Below are 22,628 nucleotides of genomic sequence, written 5' to 3' on the forward strand. Positions count from 1 at the left end.
ATCTATCTGTCAATCTATCTATCTATCTATCTATCTATCTATCTATCTATCTATCTATCCATTTATCTTCTATCCATATATCATCTATCTACCTATCTATCTCTATTTCCTTCTATCTCTCTATCCATCATCTATCTGTCATCTATCTTTATCTATATCCATCTATCTATTCATTTATCTTTCTATCCATATATCATCCATCCATTCATCTCTATTGATCTATCCATCTATCCACCTCTATCTACCTACTTCTCTCTATTTCTCTATCCATCATCTATTTATCTATCTATCTATCTATCTATCTATCTATCTATCTATCTATCTATCTAACAATCAATCTATCTTCCATCTAGCTTTCTGTCTCTATCTGTATGTATGAATATATACATACACATTCACTTTTTTAGCCAAGTATTTTAAATTTAAAGCTTAAAACTTCATTAAGACTTTTGTAATACCTTGTATATATACAGTCTTTTCAATTTTTCCTTTATAAAGTTACCCCTTAGAGTAATTGAATATAGATATATGAGAGTTGGAAGAAACATTTAGGCAAAATTTAGTCCAACATCGTTGTTTGACATAAGAAAACGTGACGGCAAGCCTCAGTGACTTGTCCAAGATGATATATGATGTGCATGACAGACAGGATATAAACTCCATTTCTTTCTTTTCAAATCCAGTCTTCTTTCCTGTGTACCAAGTCCTTAAAAACCTTAAGACCTCAATTACTGAAATAGCTCCTTAAATCATCTCCTCGCCTATCACTTCTCCTATGTTCTAATTTACCCTACATTCAAGATGTCAAATTAATCTTTCTTCATGGGGCATCACTCTAAAACCTCGAGTTACCCCAATTTGTGTCCCCAGTTCTCTATCTTATGATTCAAAGTTCTCAAAAACTTGTCCAGACTTGCTTTCTAACTTTGTTTCTCACTTATTTCCTAACAAAAATCATCTCTTTCAATACTGTCCACTCTGCTACCCTTACATATGCTATGTTCATTCCAACTTTGAAACTTTGGTAACTGCCCCATATTTTGGAATGCCTTTCTATCCACCTCTGGCTATCCATAATGCAAATTTATGAATAAATGAATAATGAATATTCAGCTATGTGGCATAGCGCCAGCCCTAAAATCAGGAAAAGTTCAAAAGTAGCCTCAGACACTTACTAGCCACATGACCATGGACAAGTCACTTAACCTTTTTTTCTTTTATTTCCTCATCTGCAAAATGAGCTACAGAAGCAAACTGTAAACCACACTAGTATCTTTGCAAAAACAAAACAAAAACAAAACAAAAAAACAAAAAAAAACAAAACCCAAGTGGGGTCATAAAGAGTTGGACAGGACTGAATAACAAAAATGAGCAAATGAATGGCAAGTTTAATGCACAACTCTTTTGCACTCATCACACCATAAATGCACTCATTTGCATATTGTTATTTACTCTTCTCTGTTTCTAAAATTATTCAATATTTTGCAGTTGTTGTTTTTTTTTTAATTTGCTGGGGGCACAGCTATTGTTTTCTGAATGTTACTTGTCTTCATAAATCACAGGAGGGAAGATCCCATGATAATGTTCTTAAGCCTTCTCTCCTTTGGTTGGCAAGTATCAAACCTTGTCATTCCATTACTCCTTTTTAATGCTGGCCAACAGAACAGAGTTTCTGAGAGAGAATGTGAAAAGAGGGCTGGCCTTGAAGATGAGGAGGACCTGGGTGGGGTCAAGTACCACTTGGGATACAAATGGGTAGTATAACTTTGGGTAAGTAAACATTTAACTTAGTGCTACAACCAAGTCAAATAATCTTTCAGTGATCTGGACCTGTGTAATGGAGTAAAACTCAAATAGAAATAGGGCCACTACTCTGTACATAAGGATCCCTGTGGACTGCATACTGACAGTTTTAACATATAATGTTACCTCTTTTATTGCATTTTCATTCATTTCACTAAATATTCCCAGTTCTGCTTTAATCTGGGTGAGGGGTATCTGGAGTGTCCATATTTGACACCTTCAATTTAGGCAATTCCCTAAGACTATACATTGCAGAGAAGGTGACAACTTGAATAGGAAGAGGGAGTTTCTTACATCAATAAAATCGTAGGTCCCTATCCCCCTCTCTCTTTCAACTCAAATATTCAAACCAATTTGTGATCTCATTGATATGAGTATTCCTTCTAGGGATGCAGATACAATTCAGCTATCCCTTATTCACAATTCTGAGCTCTATTGCCACTTAAGTTCACCATAAGGGGTCCACACTATGAACAAATGGCTTTCTATCTCTGCCTATCCATAATTCAAGTTTATAAACAAATGGATATATGAATATCCAGCTTTATGGCATCCATGGAATGTTTTCTTGACATTCTCCTGATGAACAAAACACAAAGATACCGATGGACAGCAGACAGGCTGCTCAGCATGGTGATGGCAGCTGATCATATTGTATTATGATTTCACTGCACACATTAGATAGAATGCTGGGCTTGAAGACAGGAAAACCTGAGTTCAAATCTTTTCTCATACATTTACTTAGTCCTAAGACCCTGGGCAAGTCATTTCACCTCTGTCAGGATTAGTTTCTTCTTTTGTAAAATGGAAATAATAATAGCCCCTTTATACACAGGATTCCTGGGAGAATCAAATCAGATAACATAAATAAAATACTTTGCCAACCTTAAGGTACTACATAAATGCTCCCTATTATAATTATAGCTTGCCTCATGCCAGCAGCTGTACATTATTTGGTAGATGTTGTCCGAAGCTAGCTGTGGTCGATACAGCCGATAACCTTGGGAAACCTTTGTCACCACCTGCCTATTATCATAGAGTTCATAAGGTTGCTTTCCCAAACTGAATACCTCCCACATCAGGATTCCTACAAAAAATCAAGAGAAAAAATATGGTTAAAAAACTACAATAACAGAAAAAGGCAAAGGACAGACTATTTGTCAAATGAACTTTCAGCAAAATAAGTGAATACACTGGGTCATTCTCTCCCAGAGAAAACCAAAATGCTATCCATTGGGCAATGCCTCCAAAGTAGAGTGGTTTAGAGGAAGAGTATTTTCATATACCTAAAGCTGAAAAGTCCCATATTCAGGTGACACTTTGGATAGAGTTCCAGTCTGCGTATCAGGAAGTCCCATTTTCCTGTTCATTCATGGCCTCAGACACTTACTATGTGACCCTGTTTGCCTTGGTTTCCTCATCTAAAAAGTGAGTTAGAGAAGGAAATGCCTCGCCATTCCAGTATCTGCTAAAAATGCCCCAAAGTAGAAACACAGAAGAAAAACAACTGCTTGATCACATGGGTTGATGGGGATATGATGGGGGATGTAGACAAACGATCACGCTGGTACAGATATCAATAATATAGAAATAGGTCTTGATCAATGACACATGTAAAACCCAATGGAATTGCACATTGACTATGGGAGGGGGGTGAAAGAAGGGGAGGGAAAGAATATAAATCATGTAACCATGGAAAAATTTTCTTAATTAATTAAAATAAAAAATAAATATAAAAAAATAAAAATACCCCAAGCAGGGTCACAAAGACTCTGCAAGGCTGAACAACAATAGTCCAAAATTCAAGCCTTAAGATAAAGAAACTAAAACCGAGAAGTCTTTCCCAAGACTTCTGTCACACATTATATGACAGAGCCAAGAATCAGAGCCAAATCTTTTGATTTCAAATCTAATACTCTCCACTGTACTACATTGTCTCAAGTCACAGTTAAATCTACTTATAGAAGTAGCCCCAGTTCCAAAGTTTCCATTGCTAAGGGATCCCCTTCTCATTGATAGACATGAATATAGGCATGGATTAGAGAGACTTCACACACATCCATGACAATTTCCTTCTCTTTCCCCCCCCCCCTTTACCTATTGCCAAATGACTAAAAATAGCTCTACAATATAGAATTCACAATAAAGAAAAATTTTGATTTAACTTAATTTTTAATTTTTTCCATGGTTACATGATTCTCATTGCCATCCTCCTCTCTTCTCCCCCCCCCCCGAGATGACAAGCAATTTCACTGGGTTATACATATATTTTCACTCAAATCCTATTTCCTTTTTAGAAAAAATTTTGAAGTAGCATGGTATAGTTGACCAGGGCCATGATGTCTTGGTGTTAGAAAGACTTGGCTGGTTCAAGTCCTGCCTCTGACACATACTGGCTGTATAAATATGTAGCCACTCCATACTCCCAGGAAACTCACTAAAATTATAAGATACAAAGGAATTCCTTTGACCTAGGAAACTCCTTACATGGATTAAACCACAGGAATAGATTAAAACAATAACAAGGAAAATTAAGCTTTTAAGGCCAACCACTTAAGAGCCAATCTTTGCTAATGATCTATAATGATGTTCCTATGGGGTTTTGTTAAGAAAATGAATCAAAAAGTAAATTTTTAGGGAAAGATGGGACTAACACATATTTCTTATCTATCCCTGGTCAACTAACAACTGATTAATTCACTGCTGTGGGGAAAGAGATCTCTTAAAGTTATCTAACTGTTGTCTTTAAATAGACAAAGCAAATAAATTTGGGCTTTATGTAACCATAACCTCAATGTCATACTACTATTTTTTAAAGTTACTTGAACCTTTTTGTGAGAAAACTTTCTGCATCTCTTTTATGTGGGAAAAGACCAAAAGGATATATATCACCCAGCATACTGTTGACTTTAAATGACACCAAGAATGTCCTTTCCATATATGGTAACCTCTTTCTTGTTATTGTCTGTAATTTAAAGAAATTTCTCTAAGATCTGAAAATGTTTAAGTTTCTCATTGTTTGTGGCTGCTGCTGCTCCTACTCTAATGATTTCTCCTTTGGGAAGTCAGCTTCTAGGACAATTATGCCTCCCTGGAGGACAGTGTTCTTACCGAAGGCCCATACGTCAGACTTGCTACTATATTTGGAGTAATGAAAGACTTCTGGTGCTGACCACTTGATGGGAAACTTTGTTCCTATTGAGCTGACATATTGATCATCGAGGACATATCTGGAAGAGAGAAAAGAGATTGTGAGACTTGGGTCACTGCCCAAGGAGGAGACCCTCAGTGCCTCTTGCTTTAATTCCTCTGGAGAATTTGAAGCATGGGGGAGGGGGAGATATTCTGAAAGAATTCTCAGAGCAGTTCTAGCTTTTGCTGCTACTAAGCTGCCATCTTGGCTCTGCCCCATGCTAAAGATATTCTGGCAGCATATCTAAGCATATAAATTACAGCTAGAATACAGACCTTTGGAGATAGCCCTTCTTTCCAAAACTCTTGCAGAATTTCCAATGAAGCTATGTGTGGGTTTAAGTTTGACAAATATACATTATTATGCTTTTGGGTTACCAAGGCCAGAGGATTAATCTTGCATATAGAATGTCCAAGAATAACAATTATTGAGTTTAAAAAATAAACGAACAACCTTTACTTTCCATTTTAGAATAAATACTGTGTATTGGTTCCAAGGCAGAAGAGCAAGTATGGGGTAGGCAAAGGTGGTTAAATGACTTGCCTATTGTCACACAGAAAAAATAACTAAGGTCAGATTTGAACCCAGGATCTTCCCTCTTTAGGTAGGTCTAGCTCTTCTATCTACTGTGCTATCTACCTGCCCCAAGAAGTCTACATTTTAAGAGGCTGCAAATCCAAAGTGTTCTAGATTGGTATTTTTCTTTATGGAAAAGGAGTAGTTTAAGAAAGCCTCCAGATCCCATATTGACTAGTGTGATGGGGTACTATTACATTGGAGGAGAAAAGGGTCATTTTCTAGAGGGTCTCAGCCCCAGAGGTATAGCCAATGACCCTTGCTGTCATCCTCTAGGAAAGGGGAAAAGGTATGGTGATTGAACTTCAACTGAAGGATGAATTCAAGAATGTGATCCAGGAGGACAAGATGATCCCTGGTGGTGGCCCAGAGTTAGGTAAGATAGCAAAGATGGTCATGTTGAATGTAGGTTCCATAGCATGAAGTCAGTGGGGGCTTTTAGCTATGGATATAAGAAGTCTATAGCCTACATGTCCAGTGCCCCAGAGCAAAGCTGCAGTTATTCTTTTCTGATTCCTCCTCTGGCCTATGTACAGAGAAAACTGGTGGATGGCACCATCAGAGAGAATGGTTGATGGCACCATCAGAAAGAATAACTGGCTGCCAGCAAATGTGAGAGCTTTTATCATTGATGTTTTGGAAGGAAATAAGGATAACAGGTTGCCCTCTTTTCTGCCCTCGAGAGTAAGGTTCTCCAGGTAACTCAAAGGAGGGTAGGTGAAAACATGAAGGCAGACATCTAACACCTTGACTCAGGAACAAGAAAATTAGAGTTGAAAGAGACCTTAGAGACCATCTAGTCCAACCCATTCATGTTATAATTATGGAAACAGAATACTCCTAAAATTAAGTGACTTGCCTACAGTGAAACTGGTAGCAGGGGAGTCAGAATTTGAACCCAAATCTTCTGACTTCAAATCTAATATTCTCATGACAATTTCAGAAAGCTGTATGGATTATGAAGTCAGGCCAAGGGTTTATTTATTCCCAAGCAGCAAATTAACAAAGCAATAAACAAATAGGAGTTATTGCATAATGAAAATCAAAGTAACTCATCCTACTAAGCAAATATCTCCAAATGTTAAATTTAATGAACGGCTTTTAAAAATAGATTCACATTTGCCTATGACAGTTTAGGAGACTGCTTTTTGAAGATAGGGAGTTGGAGTCCATCATTTCTGAAGTTAATGTGAATTCTGCATTCTTCTTCTTTGTTGTCACATCTTTTTTTTTTTTTTTTAAGGCAAAGAGCAGGCATTCAACCCAACTGTACTTTGTCCAATTTAGGGTCATTACATTCAGATGAAATTAAAAACCCACACCCGCTAATTGTTCTTTTACACATTAACTCACTTGTGTGACACTCATATCTCCTCTTCATGTGAAGAATATGCCCATTTACTCTATAATTTAAACAGTGCACTAGGGCTGGGAACCAGGGTGATGAAGGACAACACAGGAAATCCAGAGCTAGGACAAACATTCTCCACATAATATCTACTGCTCTTTTAAAAGGGAAGCCAGAGGAAGGCAGTTTCTAAATCACTCAGCATTATCCCTGGTGTGGCAGCAGGAATGTTGAACAATCATATCTTATTTAGTAAGGCACCATTCACACCCCCGTTAGTGCTAGGGAAATTTCTCTGGCATGAAAACGAAAATTTCCCCAATGTTATCTAGGGTGAAAACCAGGTCTGCTGTTCCTTTGAAAACATGCATGCAGAGTTTGGAGGGAATTTAGAGATCTCTGCAACAAGGGTTCTTACCCTTGGACAGGTTCCAGGGGGGCCACAAAGTTGGATGGGAGAAAAAGACTACATCTTTTCTTTCACTAACTTCTAACTAAAATTTAGCATATCCCGAAATTATGATATTTTTTTTAAAAAGTGATTCTGAGAAATACATTTCCCCAGGATGCAAGAGGGATCCATGACACAAGAGAGGTAAGGAACTTCTTTGTAATTTAGTTCAATCTTCCTGATTTGGAGCAACGAAATGGCACAGTGGATAGAGCATCAGAACTGGAATCAGGAAGACCCCAGTTAAAATTTGACCTTTTACATTTAAAAGCTGTGGGATGCTGGGTAAGTTAAATAACCTAGTTTGTCTCAGATTCCTTATCTGTAAAATGAACCAGAGGAAGAAATGGCAAACCACTCCAGGATCCTTACTAAGAAAACCCCAAATGTGGCCATAAAGAGTCAGATTCAACTGAAACAACTCATAATTTTACCAATGAGAAACATATCAATGTAGAATCAGCGATAAGGATTAAAAGTTATTTAATCTTAATTTTTTCTTTCAGGAAAATGACAAGCATTTATTAAATGCCTTCTAAGCGGCAGGAATTACACTTGCTGCTGGGGACACAGAAACACAAACTAAATAGATCCTGTCCTGCCAGGAGCTCACATTCTGTTTAAGGAAATGACATGTATGCATATAAGTAAATAGAAAATATATACCAAAAAAAAAAAAGAAGGTGATTTAATGAAAGGCATTGATGACGATTAACAAATAATACTACTATGAATACATTAACATTTCTATTCCAATTAAATATTAAACATATTTAATTTTAAAAAGTGCAGCCTTGAAATGAATTTCCATCTCTAAGCAAGACTTCTAAGTTAATAATTTTTAAGCAGTCAGGACTGGCAAAACTACAAAATGTCAGGTAGTATATAAGACTCTGACTCAGAATACATGCAGTAAATAGAACACAGTGATTGTGGGGACCTAGGGAGGTTGGGACCCGAGTAATGATGTTGTCAATTATCAACTTCAAAATTAGCCAGAGGGGATGGCAACCTCATTAGAAAATTAATGCTTTTGGATTCAATCAAGTGGATCCAAGATTTACACGCTGCATGTATTACTAGAGACAATACAGAAAAAGGAATATAAATAAAAGATGATAAATTTCTTTTTTTGCTATATTATCAGGGCATAATTCTTTCAATATTCTCTTTAACCAAGATGCAACCATTTTGTACTGAGATATTTTAAGTTCTTAATAGAATTTCTGCAGAAGATAGATCAATTTTTATAAAATCTTTATTATTTTCATAGAATTGGGGGGGGGGCAGAAAGAAGCTTGAGAGATCAAAGAATCATGGGATTATGGATCTAGGATTGGAAGGGACCATCCAGTTCAATGTTCTCATTTTACAGATGAGGAAACTGAGATCTGAAAAACTCTTGATTTATTCCGAGTTAGAACAAGGTGTACAACCCAGGACAGTCTCCTGACTATCAGTCCTGATGTCTTCAAACTGTGCCACAAGGTTTCTGATTGTGTTATTATCTAGGAAAACATTACTGCAAATTTTCACTTCCCTATATTCATTTAGCATATGACTCACCTGGTCATTCCAAAGTCAGATACTTTCACTGAAAGGTCACTGTCAACCAAGCAGTTCCTAGCAGCCTTTAGAGGAGGGAAAAAAATAGGAAATTTATCACTTAGATGGGAACAAAAGAAATCAGGTTATTTTTCTTTGCTTCTCTGTCATAGTTAATATTTATTAAAAAAATCTTAAGATAATAATAGATGGCTTTAAGATTTACAAAGTAATATATGTAATATGTATATATAAAAATCTGAGACAATAGAGGGCTTTACAATTTATAAAGTAATATAATGTACAATATTTTTTTTTTTTTATCCTGGGACTCCATTCAAGGAGCATAGGGCCACAACCAGTAGGCAATGGGTCACACAGTCGCTCAGGGTCACCCAGCTGGGAAGTGTCTGAGCCCAGACTTGAACCTAGGACCTTTTTGTCTCTAGGCCTGGCTCTCAATCCACTGAGCTAGCCCAGCTGCCCCTACTTTAGGTTGCAGTTTCTTTAGCAGATGTAGTTTTTACAGGGTGGGGTTGCTAGCCCCACGCCCAACCCTCCTCCTTTTTCATCCAGGCTAGGGACCGTCCTTGGCCCAGGAGTGGTAAGGGTGGGCAGTAGGGGTCAAGTGACTTGCCCAAGGTCACACAGCTGGAAGTGTCTGAGGCCGGACTTGAACCTAGGACCTCCAGTCTCTAGGCCTGGCTCTCAATCCACTGAGCCACTCAGCTGCCCCAATGTACAATATATAATGCATATACTATATATATCATATACTATACAGTAACAGAGTATAAAATATATAGTAATATAGGCATATAATATATAGTAATATAAGAGTAATAATATATAGTAATATGAGTATCTGTTATTTATGGTATATATATATATAAATTATATACAACTGAACGAGATTGAGAATTGAGTTACAAGATGGCAGCAGTGTAGTTCAATCAATTCCCAAATATCTGTGTGTGTGTGTGTGTGTGTGTGTGTGTGTGTGTGTGTGCATGTGTTAAAAAAAAATCTTTTGGACTTCTTAATAAGGTAAGTGTACTGTGTGCTATTTTCCTTATTTTATAGATGTGTGAGAATTGAGTGAACAATACTGCCACCATATTGTGACTCTATTCTCCATCTAGCTCAGTTCGCTTTCTATTCAATTATGGGTCCATTCCATCTTCTGGAAAAACTTTATTCAATTAAGGGAATTGTGAGAAAACTTTATTGCATTGTTTGAACCTAGTCTTGGTACAGCTGGGATGCTGAACCACCTGTTGCTTAGAATTGTAGAGTTTAGATGGCTTCCTCAGTTATTATATACCACTGATGAAGAAACTGATGGTCAGAGGATGATTAGCCCATGGCCACATAGTAAGTAATAAAAATAAGATCAGAACTCAGGTCTTTTGTCTCCAAAGAACTCAAGCCACTTAGGACACATCATCTAGATCTTTTTAGCCTTTTTTCTTCTTCCTTTTTTCTTCGACCCTTATCTACTGTCCTAATAACAACTGTAAGACAGAAGGTCAAGGGCTAGGCAAATGGAGTTAAGTGACTTGTCCCGAGTAACACAGCTAGGAGGTGTCTGAGGTCAGATTTGAACCCATGTCCTTCTGACTCCATGCCTAGAGCTCTCTATTCACTGTGTCATCTAGCTATCTCCCTTTATAGCTTTCAAAGTCTTTTCATATCTGTTATTCCATTTTGTCCTGAAAATAACTCTGCTGACAAATATACAGGACCAATATGAGTAACTTAAAAAGAAGAGATGAGGAAACTGGACTTCAGGGCAATTATGTGATTTTCCCATAGTCACAGAGCAAACAATACTAGAAATGAGATGATGATGATGATGCATTGTTGTCACAGATGCGCATGGTGAGTGGAGTTGGGAATGTACCTTGGGGAACACTCCCATTGGCTCTTCTGTTTATCCATAAGAAGGGTCTACATGGAAATATTGCAGTCAAGTTCCTTTGCCCACATTCTAGATACACATTTGGCCACTTTTATTTCATATTAAATATAGAACCTGATCCTATGATCAGAATGGCCAAATGGCTCACTTGAGAGAGTGTCAACGTTTTCAATAACAGAGATTCATTCATGCAGAGGTGATATGGAAAAGAAACTCTACAGAAATATACTAATGGATATTCCTGCCTTGTAAAGTGCATCCACATTATTCCAAAGAGGAATTCTTCCTTAGTAACCTTTGACCCATTTCAAGACAAATGGTGTGTTAATTCAAGTTGTATTTGGACTATTCAGTTTTAGATATTCTCCAAATATAGATTTTGATTAAAAACTGAAGTAAAAAATCCCATCTCTGTTCTCATATATATTATATATACATATTTATATGTTCTGAGAAATAATACCTTATATCTATAGAGTCCTTCAAGGTTACAGTGCATTCTACATATGTTATCTTATTTGAACTGAAGTGGGTAATATAAATATCATTATTCTCCAATAAAAACAGATGGGGGAAAAAAAGAGGAAAGGAATAAGCATTTACATAGCCCCTGCTATGTGCCAGGAACTTTTTTCCTGCTAAGAGTTTTACAAATATAATCTTATTTGGTGGGAGAAATTGAAATTCAGAGATGTCAAAAGACTTGTCCATGGTCACATAGCAACTAAAGAGCAAGTATTTGAACCTACGTCTTTTGACTCTAAATCCCAATTCTCCTACACTAAACTATCTTCCCAATAAATGATTAAAGTTAATGACTCAGTAAAAACGAAATAAATCATCATAATAATTAATTATAACAACAATAGAAAGAATTTGTGTAACGCCATATGGTTTGCAAAGCCTTTTATACATATTATCTCATTTGGTCCCAATAATAACCTTGGGACGTAGATGCTTTTATTATCCTCATTTTACAGATGAGGAAACTAAAGCTGAGAGAGATTAAGTGACTTCTCCAAGGTCGTACAGCTAGTGTTTGAGGTAGATTTGACATGATTCTTTCTTCTTATTAAATTAGGCACAATTCTCTCTCCCAAGTCCATTCTTTTTCCTTTCTTTTCTTTATAAAATATATACAGGTATCCCTTCCACATTATCAGGGTTAGGAGCATGGTGGCTCTGTGATCTAGAAAATCTATATAAAAATTTTTGGTCCTTCCATCATACCAGAGAAGTCTGAATATTTTTCCTTTTCTTTTATGGGGTGTTTACATTTATGAGTTACTAAATTTTTAAAGATATCTCTTCATTTCTTATATTAGTGTCTGGTTTGCTGGCTTTTCACAAACTTTAACCTTAAAAAAGAAATTATATATGCCTATGGTATTAACAATAAAATATATATATAGGTACTATATACATATGTTATGCATTTCTGAGTTTTTAAACTTTTTCTGTGCTGTCTGCTGGCCTTTACCTGTTATCTGCAGCACCTGCAAAACTCACCCAAAATTCTCTTTTAATTTCCAATGCTGATTGGCAATACTGTATATCAAAAGCATGATGGGGAAAGTTGCAGTGTAAAAGGGATACCTGTACTTTATTTGTTCATTCATTTTTAGTCATGTCTGACTCTTTCTGGCCCCACTTGGGGTTTTCTTGGTAAAGATATTAGACTGTTGGTTTGTTTTTTTGCAGGGATAGATATATTTATTGATAAGTTAGAACAGCTACAGACTGGAAAACTCTCATGTTCTCCCACTCTTCGTTCCTCTCAAGTCGAATTTAGGAACAAAGTTGGCAATCTCTCCTCCTGCTATCATCTTTGTCTTCTCTGATTTCCCTTTATTGATGGCTCTACTGAGTCAGATGTGGCAAATAGCCTAGGACAGAAATTGCTTTGGCTTGTTTAAATCTTGACTCCTTTATGATTCCCTCACCAGATCATTTTACAGATGAAGAACTGAAACAGTGTTAAGTGACTTGCCCAGGATCGCATAGCTAATAAGCAGCTTGGGCTGGATTTGAACTCCAGTGCTCCCTCCCAATCTGTTCTTAAAGTCCTATTCAGACTTTCTCACAGAAGCCTCCTTAGCCTGGAAGTTTACTTCTCTCCTAGACTTCTCATAATGGAACTACTCTACACCCATGTATCCCCTTCTTTTGAATGATCAGTTCCTTCTACAATTCCAGTTTAACTTCTAGTCTAGCTATTTTTACATCCTCTCCAAGCTCCCTCTTGGTTCTCCAGACTTTCTTTCCCATGCCTCTATCTAAGATCTTCCCTCTCCTTTTGTGTGTTGTCTTCCCCACTAGAGTGTAATGAGGGTCGTGTATTGCATTTGTGTTCTTAGCACTTAATACAATGCTTAGTACATGGCAGATTTTAATAAAGGCATGTTGACTTGACTTGAAGTCTTAATGCCAAAACACCAGTAGACCAAGTTTCTTAGCTCCTTTCCCTCTTGGAAAAACATATTTTGCTCTGAGATATCATCTCACACTCATAAGATTAACTAAAATGAAAAAGGGTAAAATGACAAATGTTAGAAGGGATGTGGGAAAATGGGGACACCAATACACTGTTGGTGGAACTGTGAGCTGATCCAACCATTTTGGAGAGCAATTTGGAATTATACCCAGAGTGGTAAAAGTGTACATACTCTTAGACCCAGCAATAGTATTTCCAGAGGAGATCAAGGGAAAAGGAAAGGAACTTATAGGTTCCGAAAAATGTATAATAGTTCTCTTTGTGGTGGCAAAGAACTGGAAATTGAGGGAATGCCCATCAATTGGGGAATAGCGAAAGAAATTGTAGCATATAATTGTAATGGAATACTACTGTGCTACAAAAAAATGACGAATAGGCTAATTTTAATAACACTTGGAAAGAGCTACACAGGATAATGAACAGCAAAATGAGTAGAACCAAGAGATCATCATAGACAGTTTGTTTCAGTTTTGGTTCTTGAAGAATAAAGAGTGAACGTTACCTCCAGAAAGTGAACTGAAAGATGGAAACATGAAGGACACAATTTCTATACATACATCTCTGTCTCCCATATTATGCCTTTTATGATGCAGGGAAAGGGTAGGGTTAAGATACTTGTAAATAAATTTTTAAAAAGAGTTTGCTTACTAAGTCTCGGTGTATGAACTGGTGGCTCTCTAAGAAGGCCATTGCTTCACAAACATTATAACACATTTCCAGAAGTTGGAAGGGCTGGAGTTCTTTCCCATGATGTTTCAGGTAACTTAGCAAACAGCCATTTGTGATATACTCGGTCACTATGTAGATGGGGTACATCTTGGTGCACACACCATAGAATTTGACCAGCTTGGGGTGGTTGAGTTTCCTGAAACAAAGTAATTATTAAAACTTCAGTTTTTCTTTCATTTTACCAGTGTCTTGAAGGCTTTTGAAGAAGCAGCTATGTGATGCAGTGGTTAGAGTACTAGACTTAGAATCAAGAAGACCTCAATTCAAATCCATGGATAGATAAATGAATTAATGAATAGATAGGTGGATAGAGATAGATCAACAGATCAATGAATATCTATAGATCTAGATGGATAGATCTAGAATAGTAGCTAAATGAATATTTGAATAGATGGATGGATGGGTAGATAAATGAATACATGAATGATAAGTAAGTGAATAGACAGATGGGTAAAAGAGATAGACAGACAGATATAGATAGATAGATAGATAGATAGATAGATAGATAGATAGATAGATGGACAGACAGATGGATAGATAGATAGATAGATAGATAGATAGATAGATAGATAGATAGATTCTCAGATCTNAGATAGATAGATAGATAGATAGATAGATAGATAGATAGATAGATAGATGATAGATAGATAGATAGAATCTCAGATCTAACAGGAAGGTACCTGTGGTTCATTCTGCTCATTTTGCAAATGGGTGACCTGAGTCTTGAAATTAAGTGACTTGTGAACAGTCATAGAGGTGAATGTTAAAGTGAAGATTTGAATGATGGTACTTTGCTCCCTAGCCTGTGATCTTTCTTTTGTATTCTCCTAATGGAGTGGAGTGGAGTGATGCCATAATCACACTGCTGATTATGCTTTTTAGAGCTAGCTAGATGCATAATGCTCTCATTAAATGCTTCCTATGTACCAGGCACTGTGCTAAGTGGGACTCCCTACTAAGTGGGAGCTTATAGTCCACTGAGGGGAGGTGACGCATATAGTGGTGTGGAAAGAATGAGGGGAAAGAAGGGGAATCTTTCCATGTATAAGGCTAGGAAAAGGAGGTGGAATGGTGAGTAAGAATGATTCATGGCTGGGGCGATAGGACATTATAGAAATTGAATCTTATTGTGATCTCTTTTTTGGGGGAAGTCATCCCATCTAAATTCACCAGTATGCTGCTAATATAAACTTTCATTGATAATCATCTCCCTTAGCCTCTTCTCCCCTCTGAGTGTGCTAGGGATAGAATACAAAACTTCTTCAATGCCTTTCTTTATAGAGAGCAGAAACTGAACCCTCAGCTCCTCTCCCCACTTTGGGTCTACTGCCCTGCCTGGTTTTGACTCCATTAGAAAAAAAATGTTCCTGTACTAGGTATCCCCTGGTGTCCTATCTCTTCCACTTCCACCTCTTCTGCCTCCTTTTGTATGTTGTTTTTCCCCTTTAGACTGTAAAGTCCTTGAGGGTAGGGATTGCCTTTTTTTTTCATTTTGCCCTTGGTCTTTAGTTAATATAATATGTGCTCAATGCATGTTGATTAGATTGGATTGCTATCTGCTCTGAACATAGTGGGCACTCCATTAAAGTTGAGGTAGTATCAGGTTGCCCCTGCTATTATCCAGCCAGAACAATTTCTGCCTTAAATGTGGGATGCTCAAGATATCCACAATTTTTTGACATCTCATTATTTCTATTTTCTATTAAGACAACATCTCTGCTATGTGACCAAGATGCTAGAGATTAAATTGTGACTAGGTCTTTCTATACTGGTAAATGTGATGGTTTTGATATTTCAAAAAGCATTTAGTCTCATGTCAGACTATGCTGGTATGATATTGCTGTTCTGAATCTGACCCTGAGGGCTATTGGTAAAATATCTGCTATAGAATTTTTTTTCAAACTACTAAGTCTGCCCAGATTTCTAAAAGTCTGAATATATTAACTAATGGGCTATTAATAATCAATTAATGTCTTATTAATATAAATATAGCATAAAATGCTTCAAATACTCTCATATGGATTTTTTTTAAATCCTACTTTCCATCTTAGAATCAATACTGTGTATTGGCTCCAAGGCAGAAGAACAATAAGGACTAAGCAATGAGAGTTAAATGACTTGCCCAGGATCACACAGCTAAGAAGTACCTGAGGTCAGATTTGAACATGGGACTTCCTAACTCTACATCTGGCTCTCTCAATCCATTGAGTCACATAGCTGTCCCCTACCCACATGGATTTTTATCAATTAAGTATATAGAAAGAAGGCCAAAAGAAGAAAGCAAAAAGTCAGAGGGGAGTAGTTTTCTATTATAGTATTACAAGGTTCTCCTTTTTAGTCTCCTTGTTTATCATTTTTTATCCCTGGCTTGAATGATGGCATGCTTGACAAAGCTGCAAATGACCCAGAACTGGAACTGGTAACTGACTCTTTGGACAACAATTGCAGGAAGCAAAAAGATCCTGACAGACAAAGAGGCTGGGATGGTTGTAATAAAATATAATTCAGTGGGGGCAGCAAGGTGGCTCAGTGGATAGAGCCAGATCTAAAATGGAAGGTCTTGGGTTCAAATCTGACCTCAGCCACTTCCCAGTTGTGTGATTCCAGGCAAGTCACTTAACCTCCATTGCCTAGTCCTTATCTCCCTTCTGCCTCAGTCAATTCTAAGAAAGAAGGTAAGAGTTCTCTTTGTTTTTGTTTTTTTGAGATGTACTTCAATGGGTATAAATGTAAAATTCTGTATTTGGGTTAATAGAATTGACTGCCCAAGTTCATAGCTGGGGAAAAAAACTTCTTTCAAAAGTTGATATGAATGAAAAGTAAGACATAGCTGACAAATGAGCTAATGTGATCTTAGCCATAGTGTCCAGAACAAACAAATCAACAGCCTTAATGTATCAGATTATTGTTGTTATTGTTCGTCTTATAGTATGTAGTTATAGAGGGCAAATGTCAGTTCAAGGGAAGACTGAAGACATCATATTTAGCAGAGAAAAGAAGAGATAAAAGAGGGGGCATATTCTAATTAAATACTTGGAGGGCTATCATGTAGAAAAGGAATTGAATTTGGCTTGTTATATTTGGCCCTAGGGAACTCAGAGAAACAACTAGAAGTCACAAAGATAGATTTTTGCTTAGTGTAAGGGTATGCTTTCTGGCAAAATGGATTGGTTTCCAGAAGGCTGTATGACCACTCCTCAGAGATGATGTCAGGAGGACTCCTGGCCAGATACAGATTAGATGAGATGATCTATAAACTCATTCCAGTTCTAAGATTATCTCATTCTGTACGAAGAATATGGCAATGATCTATCCAAAGAAGAGAAGATGAGGGGAAAGTCTGCTCGAGGAAAAAAATGGAAAGTATCCAGTGGGGTATTAATATAATTTCCTTTGCCACTGTGGTCTGAATGTCCCTTAATTAGGGGAAACAATGCTACTTACATCATAGTCTGAGCCTCTTGTATAAATTCATCTTCAGACATGGAACCTTCCTTAATCATTTTAATGGCAACATCATACTTCCCCTTCCATTTTCCCAGACGCACCACGCCGAATTGTCCATAACCCAATTCTTCCAAAAGAGTTATCTCTTCTCGCTTCAGCTCCCAAATTCCTAGAAGAGTAAAGCAAATTTCTTTAACATCTGGTGAGAATATGAAGACTTGGGAATCTAATAATCTTATGATTTGCTTAATAGTATTTTGAAGTATGTTGTATTATGGAGAAAATATAGCAAGATAATTACTAGTAGGAAATCTTAAAAAATTAATGATGTTCTTTGAAACCTTGTGACATGAAAATATATTAGGTAGTTTGAGAATTTTAAATCATTGTTAGGAAAGAGAAATTATTGTTTCCCTAGAACAGTGCTATAAAACAACTTCACCTGTTTGCAAATTTCATGTTTCAAGGCTTTTGTTATTGTTCAGTCATTCCAATCATGTCTAACTCTGTGACCCCATTTGGGATTTTCGTGGCAAAGAGACTGGAATGGTTTGTCATTTCCTTCTCTAATTAAGTTTATAAATGAATACACTGAGGCAAATAAGGTTAAGAGACCTGCCCAGGGTCATATAGCCAGTAAGGATCTGAGGCCAGATTTGAACTCATGAAGCTGAATCTTCCTGACTCCAGGCCTGACCCTTGATCCACTGTGCCATCTAGCTGCCCCATCTAGAGCCTACTTCTTACCTACCCATGTCCTTCCATGAGTGTAATAATGTTTATCTGCTTCAAAAGAAAAGAAATCCGTAAAAGTGATGGCATACCACTTCCCAAGGATGCTGTGAATGGGACCTTATTGACTTTGGTGGACACTGGATGTCGAAGCCTTGTGATCATGCCTGTAATAATAAGAACATGATCAAATTCCACAGATAGTTTTTAGATTCTTAGTAAATAGAAGGAAAAATCAAATGATTCAGACAAGAAATAAATAGAAGGTGGTGATTCTATATCTGAGGAAATGAATGTTTAGTCCATAGCTTAGACATGTTAGATTTAAGCACCATTAGAATTTATCATCCTTTGAAAAGAAAGATTGTACACCCTCGAGGAGTTTCTATTCCACTGGGGAGAGATACAAGTAAAATAATAAATAAATACAGGGTGTTGAGTTTTTCTGTAACATTCAACTTTTTGTGATCCTGTTTGAGGTGTCCTTGGCAAAGATACTAGAGTGGCTTGCCATTTTCTTCCCCAGCTCATTTTACAGATGAGGAAACTGAGGCATAAAATAACTTGCCCAGGATCATACAGTAAGTGCCTTAAGCCAAATTCGAACTCAGGAAAATAAGTCTTCCTGACTCAGCACTACGCCTAGCTACAACAAATAGAGGATACATACAAAATTATACAAAATCATTTCAAGTGAAAAAGAATGCTAATAGCTGGGGGCAGTAGGAAAGTTCTCACGTAGGGGTACCACCTGGTTTTTTGTTTTGAAGGAAACAAGGGATTTCATGAGATTTAGAAGGGAGTATATTCCAAACATAGGGAATAATAACCTATGCAAAGGTAACCATCTGGAGTGGGAATGTTGCATGCTGAGAACAGCGAGAAGACCAATTTGACTGAAAGAGAAAATATGTAAAGGGAAATAATGTGAAAAGGATTGGAAAGGTGGGTAGGTGGGAGTCATATTGGGAAAGACTTTCAAAGTCAAGTTAAGAGTTCTGTATTTTATCTAGAGACAGTAGAGAAACTCCAAAAAAAATTTTTTTAACTAGGTGTTAACTGGGGTATGTTGTTCAAAAATCATATCAACATTTTAGAAATGCTAGTTTGGCAGTTCTGAGGAGAATAAACTGGATTGGGTAAAAACCAGAAGCAAGGAGACCAATTAAGAGGCCAATGAAAAAGTCTAGGCAAGAAGTGATGAGAACCTGAACTCAGGCTGAGGTGGTATAAGTAGAAAGAAGTAAATGATCTGGAAATAGGATCAATAAGCCTTAGAAACTGGCAGAATATCAGTTGAGTATCAGCGCAGGGAGGGACAAAGGCAAGGAGGATTCCAACATTGTGCAGCTGGCTTACTGGAATGATGGCAGTTCCCTCAATAGAAATAAAGTTTAGATGAGGGATCAGTTCTGGGAGAGAGGAAATTCAGCTAAAATACTTCTAAGTAATGCTGAAATTTAATTATGACAGTTAAAATCCACATAGCAAAATGAAATGTTTTATTTAAATGTTCTAAATATGAATCTTGATGGTCATTTTGGTATTTAGTAATGACTCATTTGTCATGGAAGGAAGGAGAATTTCCCTGATCTGTTACCTGAATTTAAACTGCCGTTGGACTATTACCTAGCCATAAACTTCAAACTGGCATATTGTATGGACGGTGCCAAATGAACATCGCTACTGAGTCTACCTTGACTCAGCTGTGTTCTCTGTTGGGCCATTAAAGAATCCACTACAAAAATGTACATCCCCAAATACAGCCAAATCTCAGTGCTTCAAAGGAATCTTTTCCTTCTCCCACGATTTCATAAATAACTATTTGGAGCAGGACCCAAGAGAAGGTCCAGTCACAAAGAAAAGAAACTTAAGGGAATTACCTGCTGAATTATGTTGATGATAATGAATAAGCTTAGGGATTGAATCAAAACAGTAATTCTCTGCTAAGTACAATTTGTTTTCAGCATTTGTGTGCACGTGATAATGTTTTACAGTTCCTTTTTTATCACTGAAAAAGAAAGCAAAAGGTGTTAGCATTTGTTCACTAATAAAAAGTTAATTAGAGAAGTGATTTAGGTGTCCATTAAGATGAGTTTACTTTGCTAAACTTCATGCCTTTTTTGGACACTAATTGCCTAGACAGAACAACATGTTGTGGATTGTATCTTTACCTGCTTTCCATGTATGTATCAAATTTGAATCTGGAGTACAAAACCAGTTAACTAGAATGCCAATGCCAATTGATAATCTTGGTTACCTCATGCTAGCCAGAGAGCAATTTTTTTCCTAGGTGAAAAAGGATATGGCCAATTAATTGGGTTCTTGTTGATGCTGTTTATGCTTTGTGCTTTAAAGTTTATAGTAAGGACAACTTTTTTTTAAGTCTTACCTTACATCTTAGAATCACTACTACATATTGGTTCTAAGGCAGAAGAGTGGTAAGGGCTAGGCAATGAGGGTTAAGTGACTTGCCCAGGGTAGAACAGCTAGGAAGTGTCTGAGGCCAGATTTCAAACCTAGTACCTCCCTTCTCCAGACTCAGATCTCTATCCACTGAGCAACCCAGCTTCCCACTTCCCTCCAATGATAATGTTTTTTAAGCATTCTTCTTTGCCACAATGACTAGCTTGGCTCTGGATTCTACTTTGTAGGAACTTCAAGGCTGCTGGTGGACCTCTGGGTAGAGAGGTCTTGCCTTTAAAATTTACTGGTCTTATAGGATGAGAGAGCTAGAGCTGGAAGAAACATCAGAAGTCATCTTGCCCAATCACAGCCCATTATGCACATAAACAATTAATAGATGAGGAAACTGCAGTCAACAGAAACTAAGTTAATTGATCAAGGTCACAAAGTAGCAGAATAAGGATTAGAACCCAGGCTCTGTTAGAACTCAGCTAGTTTGGTATTCTTCTGATCATAACCTCCTAGGTTAATAGAAAGTGCAAGTGGACAAATCACCATGAAGCTTCTGATTCTTAACTTTAAAAAATTCTCTTTTCTTTTCATGCCAAGCATAAATTGCTAAACACTCAGGAGCAATAATGTTGTTATTGTCTTTTGTTTTCCAAGAAGATCAATGGTATCAAGGGTGATATCTTGATTTGGAATTTGTGAATTGGATTTAAATGAGACAGAATTGCCTCACCTTCTCTTCTAGACTTATTCAAGTCCAGTGGCAAGACAAAAGTCAGAATGACTGGTGATGTAGTGGATGACCTTGGCATCTTCCATGCCTGGTCAGACTCTAAGCATGTCATGGCATCTGCTCCCAGTTACCTTCATGGTCACTGGAAAGAATTGTTCTACTTGCCCATTCAGTGAGGGTAAGTCTTCCAATTCTCGGGTTAGACATCCCCCTAACCAATAGGTTTGAAGTTTTCCAGTTTGCCCTCAACCTGGTTTAGTCCCTCTGCTGAGATGGTTTTTACCAGAGTGTGTCCTCTGCATATGCTGTAGCCTCTTGGAGCCGCAGGTGAGAATTGAGTGAAAGGTGGACACCAACGGTGGATGAGCAGCTCTGAAAAGGACTCGGTAAACCCTCATCCCAGAAAGTGCTAATGCTCTGTGAATACCCCATATACTTCTACTACAATGTACAAATTGTAAACCTTTGTTGTTCAATTGTGTCCAATTCTTTGTGACCTCATTTGAGGTTTTCTTGGCAAGCATACTGGAGTGGTTTGCCATTAATCCTTCAGCTCATTTTGACAAGGAGGAAACTCAGCAAAACAAGTAAAGTGATTTATGCAGGGTCACACAGTTAGTAAGTGCCTGAGGCCAGATTTGAACTCATGAAGAGGAATCTTCCTGACTCCAGGCCCAGCATCCTATATGCCATGCCAGCTAGATGCCCCAGATCTTAAATAGTTTATGTAAATATTATTGGGGTTATTATTTAAGGTAGCTGAAGACTTTCTCTTGTTCTACAAAAGTATAGGCCCCAGGGACTGACCTCTGTTCAGACTTAGTACTGAATGCAGGAGAAAACATTCATGAGAGAAGGTAAGAAACCCAAGGGATAGTAACTAATCTTCCTTCCACCCAAAGGGGCACAGAACCCAAAACCTCGCATGTGAAAGGGAATAATCTCTAATCCAATCCTAAATAATTTCTGGAATATCATGCCTGTTACAACAGAAAAAAACACTCTATTGATAATGATTAATGAGAACATTTATGAAAGAGTACATAGGTAAAGAACACATGCACAAAAATAGATAAATCCTTCTTATACTTACTTTAAAGCCATACTAAATAAGGACACTGTGTACCGTCCTGCTTGGCTTGAATTTCGAACCATAAATGCCCCCTCTTTTCCCTAAAAAGGGAGGAAAATGATCAAGGATAATAGAGATAAATCCAGATGAACTGTCACTTTCAAAAGCT

The 22,628-nt window shown here is 37.3% G+C and overlaps 1 protein-coding gene across 1 annotated transcript in view; it reads right to left on the bottom strand.

The window, feature by feature from the left end:
- BMX (BMX non-receptor tyrosine kinase) overlaps positions 1–22,628 on the bottom strand; it is a 68,992-nt gene that overhangs the window by 2,494 nt on the left and 43,870 nt on the right. The window contains exons 10-17 of the mRNA XM_044666956.1: positions 22,481–22,560; positions 20,123–20,250; positions 18,332–18,406; positions 17,505–17,676; positions 13,980–14,196; positions 8,938–9,002; positions 4,915–5,033; positions 2,733–2,890 (exon numbers count right to left, since the gene is read on the bottom strand). Of these exons, the coding sequence (XP_044522891.1) occupies positions 2,733–2,890; positions 4,915–5,033; positions 8,938–9,002; positions 13,980–14,196; positions 17,505–17,676; positions 18,332–18,406; positions 20,123–20,250; positions 22,481–22,560 (1,014 nt within the window). The remainder of the gene's footprint in view (positions 1–2,732; positions 2,891–4,914; positions 5,034–8,937; positions 9,003–13,979; positions 14,197–17,504; positions 17,677–18,331; positions 18,407–20,122; positions 20,251–22,480; positions 22,561–22,628) is intronic.

This window comes from Gracilinanus agilis, chromosome 3, assembly GCF_016433145.1.
Source record: "Gracilinanus agilis isolate LMUSP501 chromosome 3, AgileGrace, whole genome shotgun sequence".
NCBI classification, from domain to species: Eukaryota; Metazoa; Chordata; class Mammalia; order Didelphimorphia; family Didelphidae; genus Gracilinanus; species Gracilinanus agilis.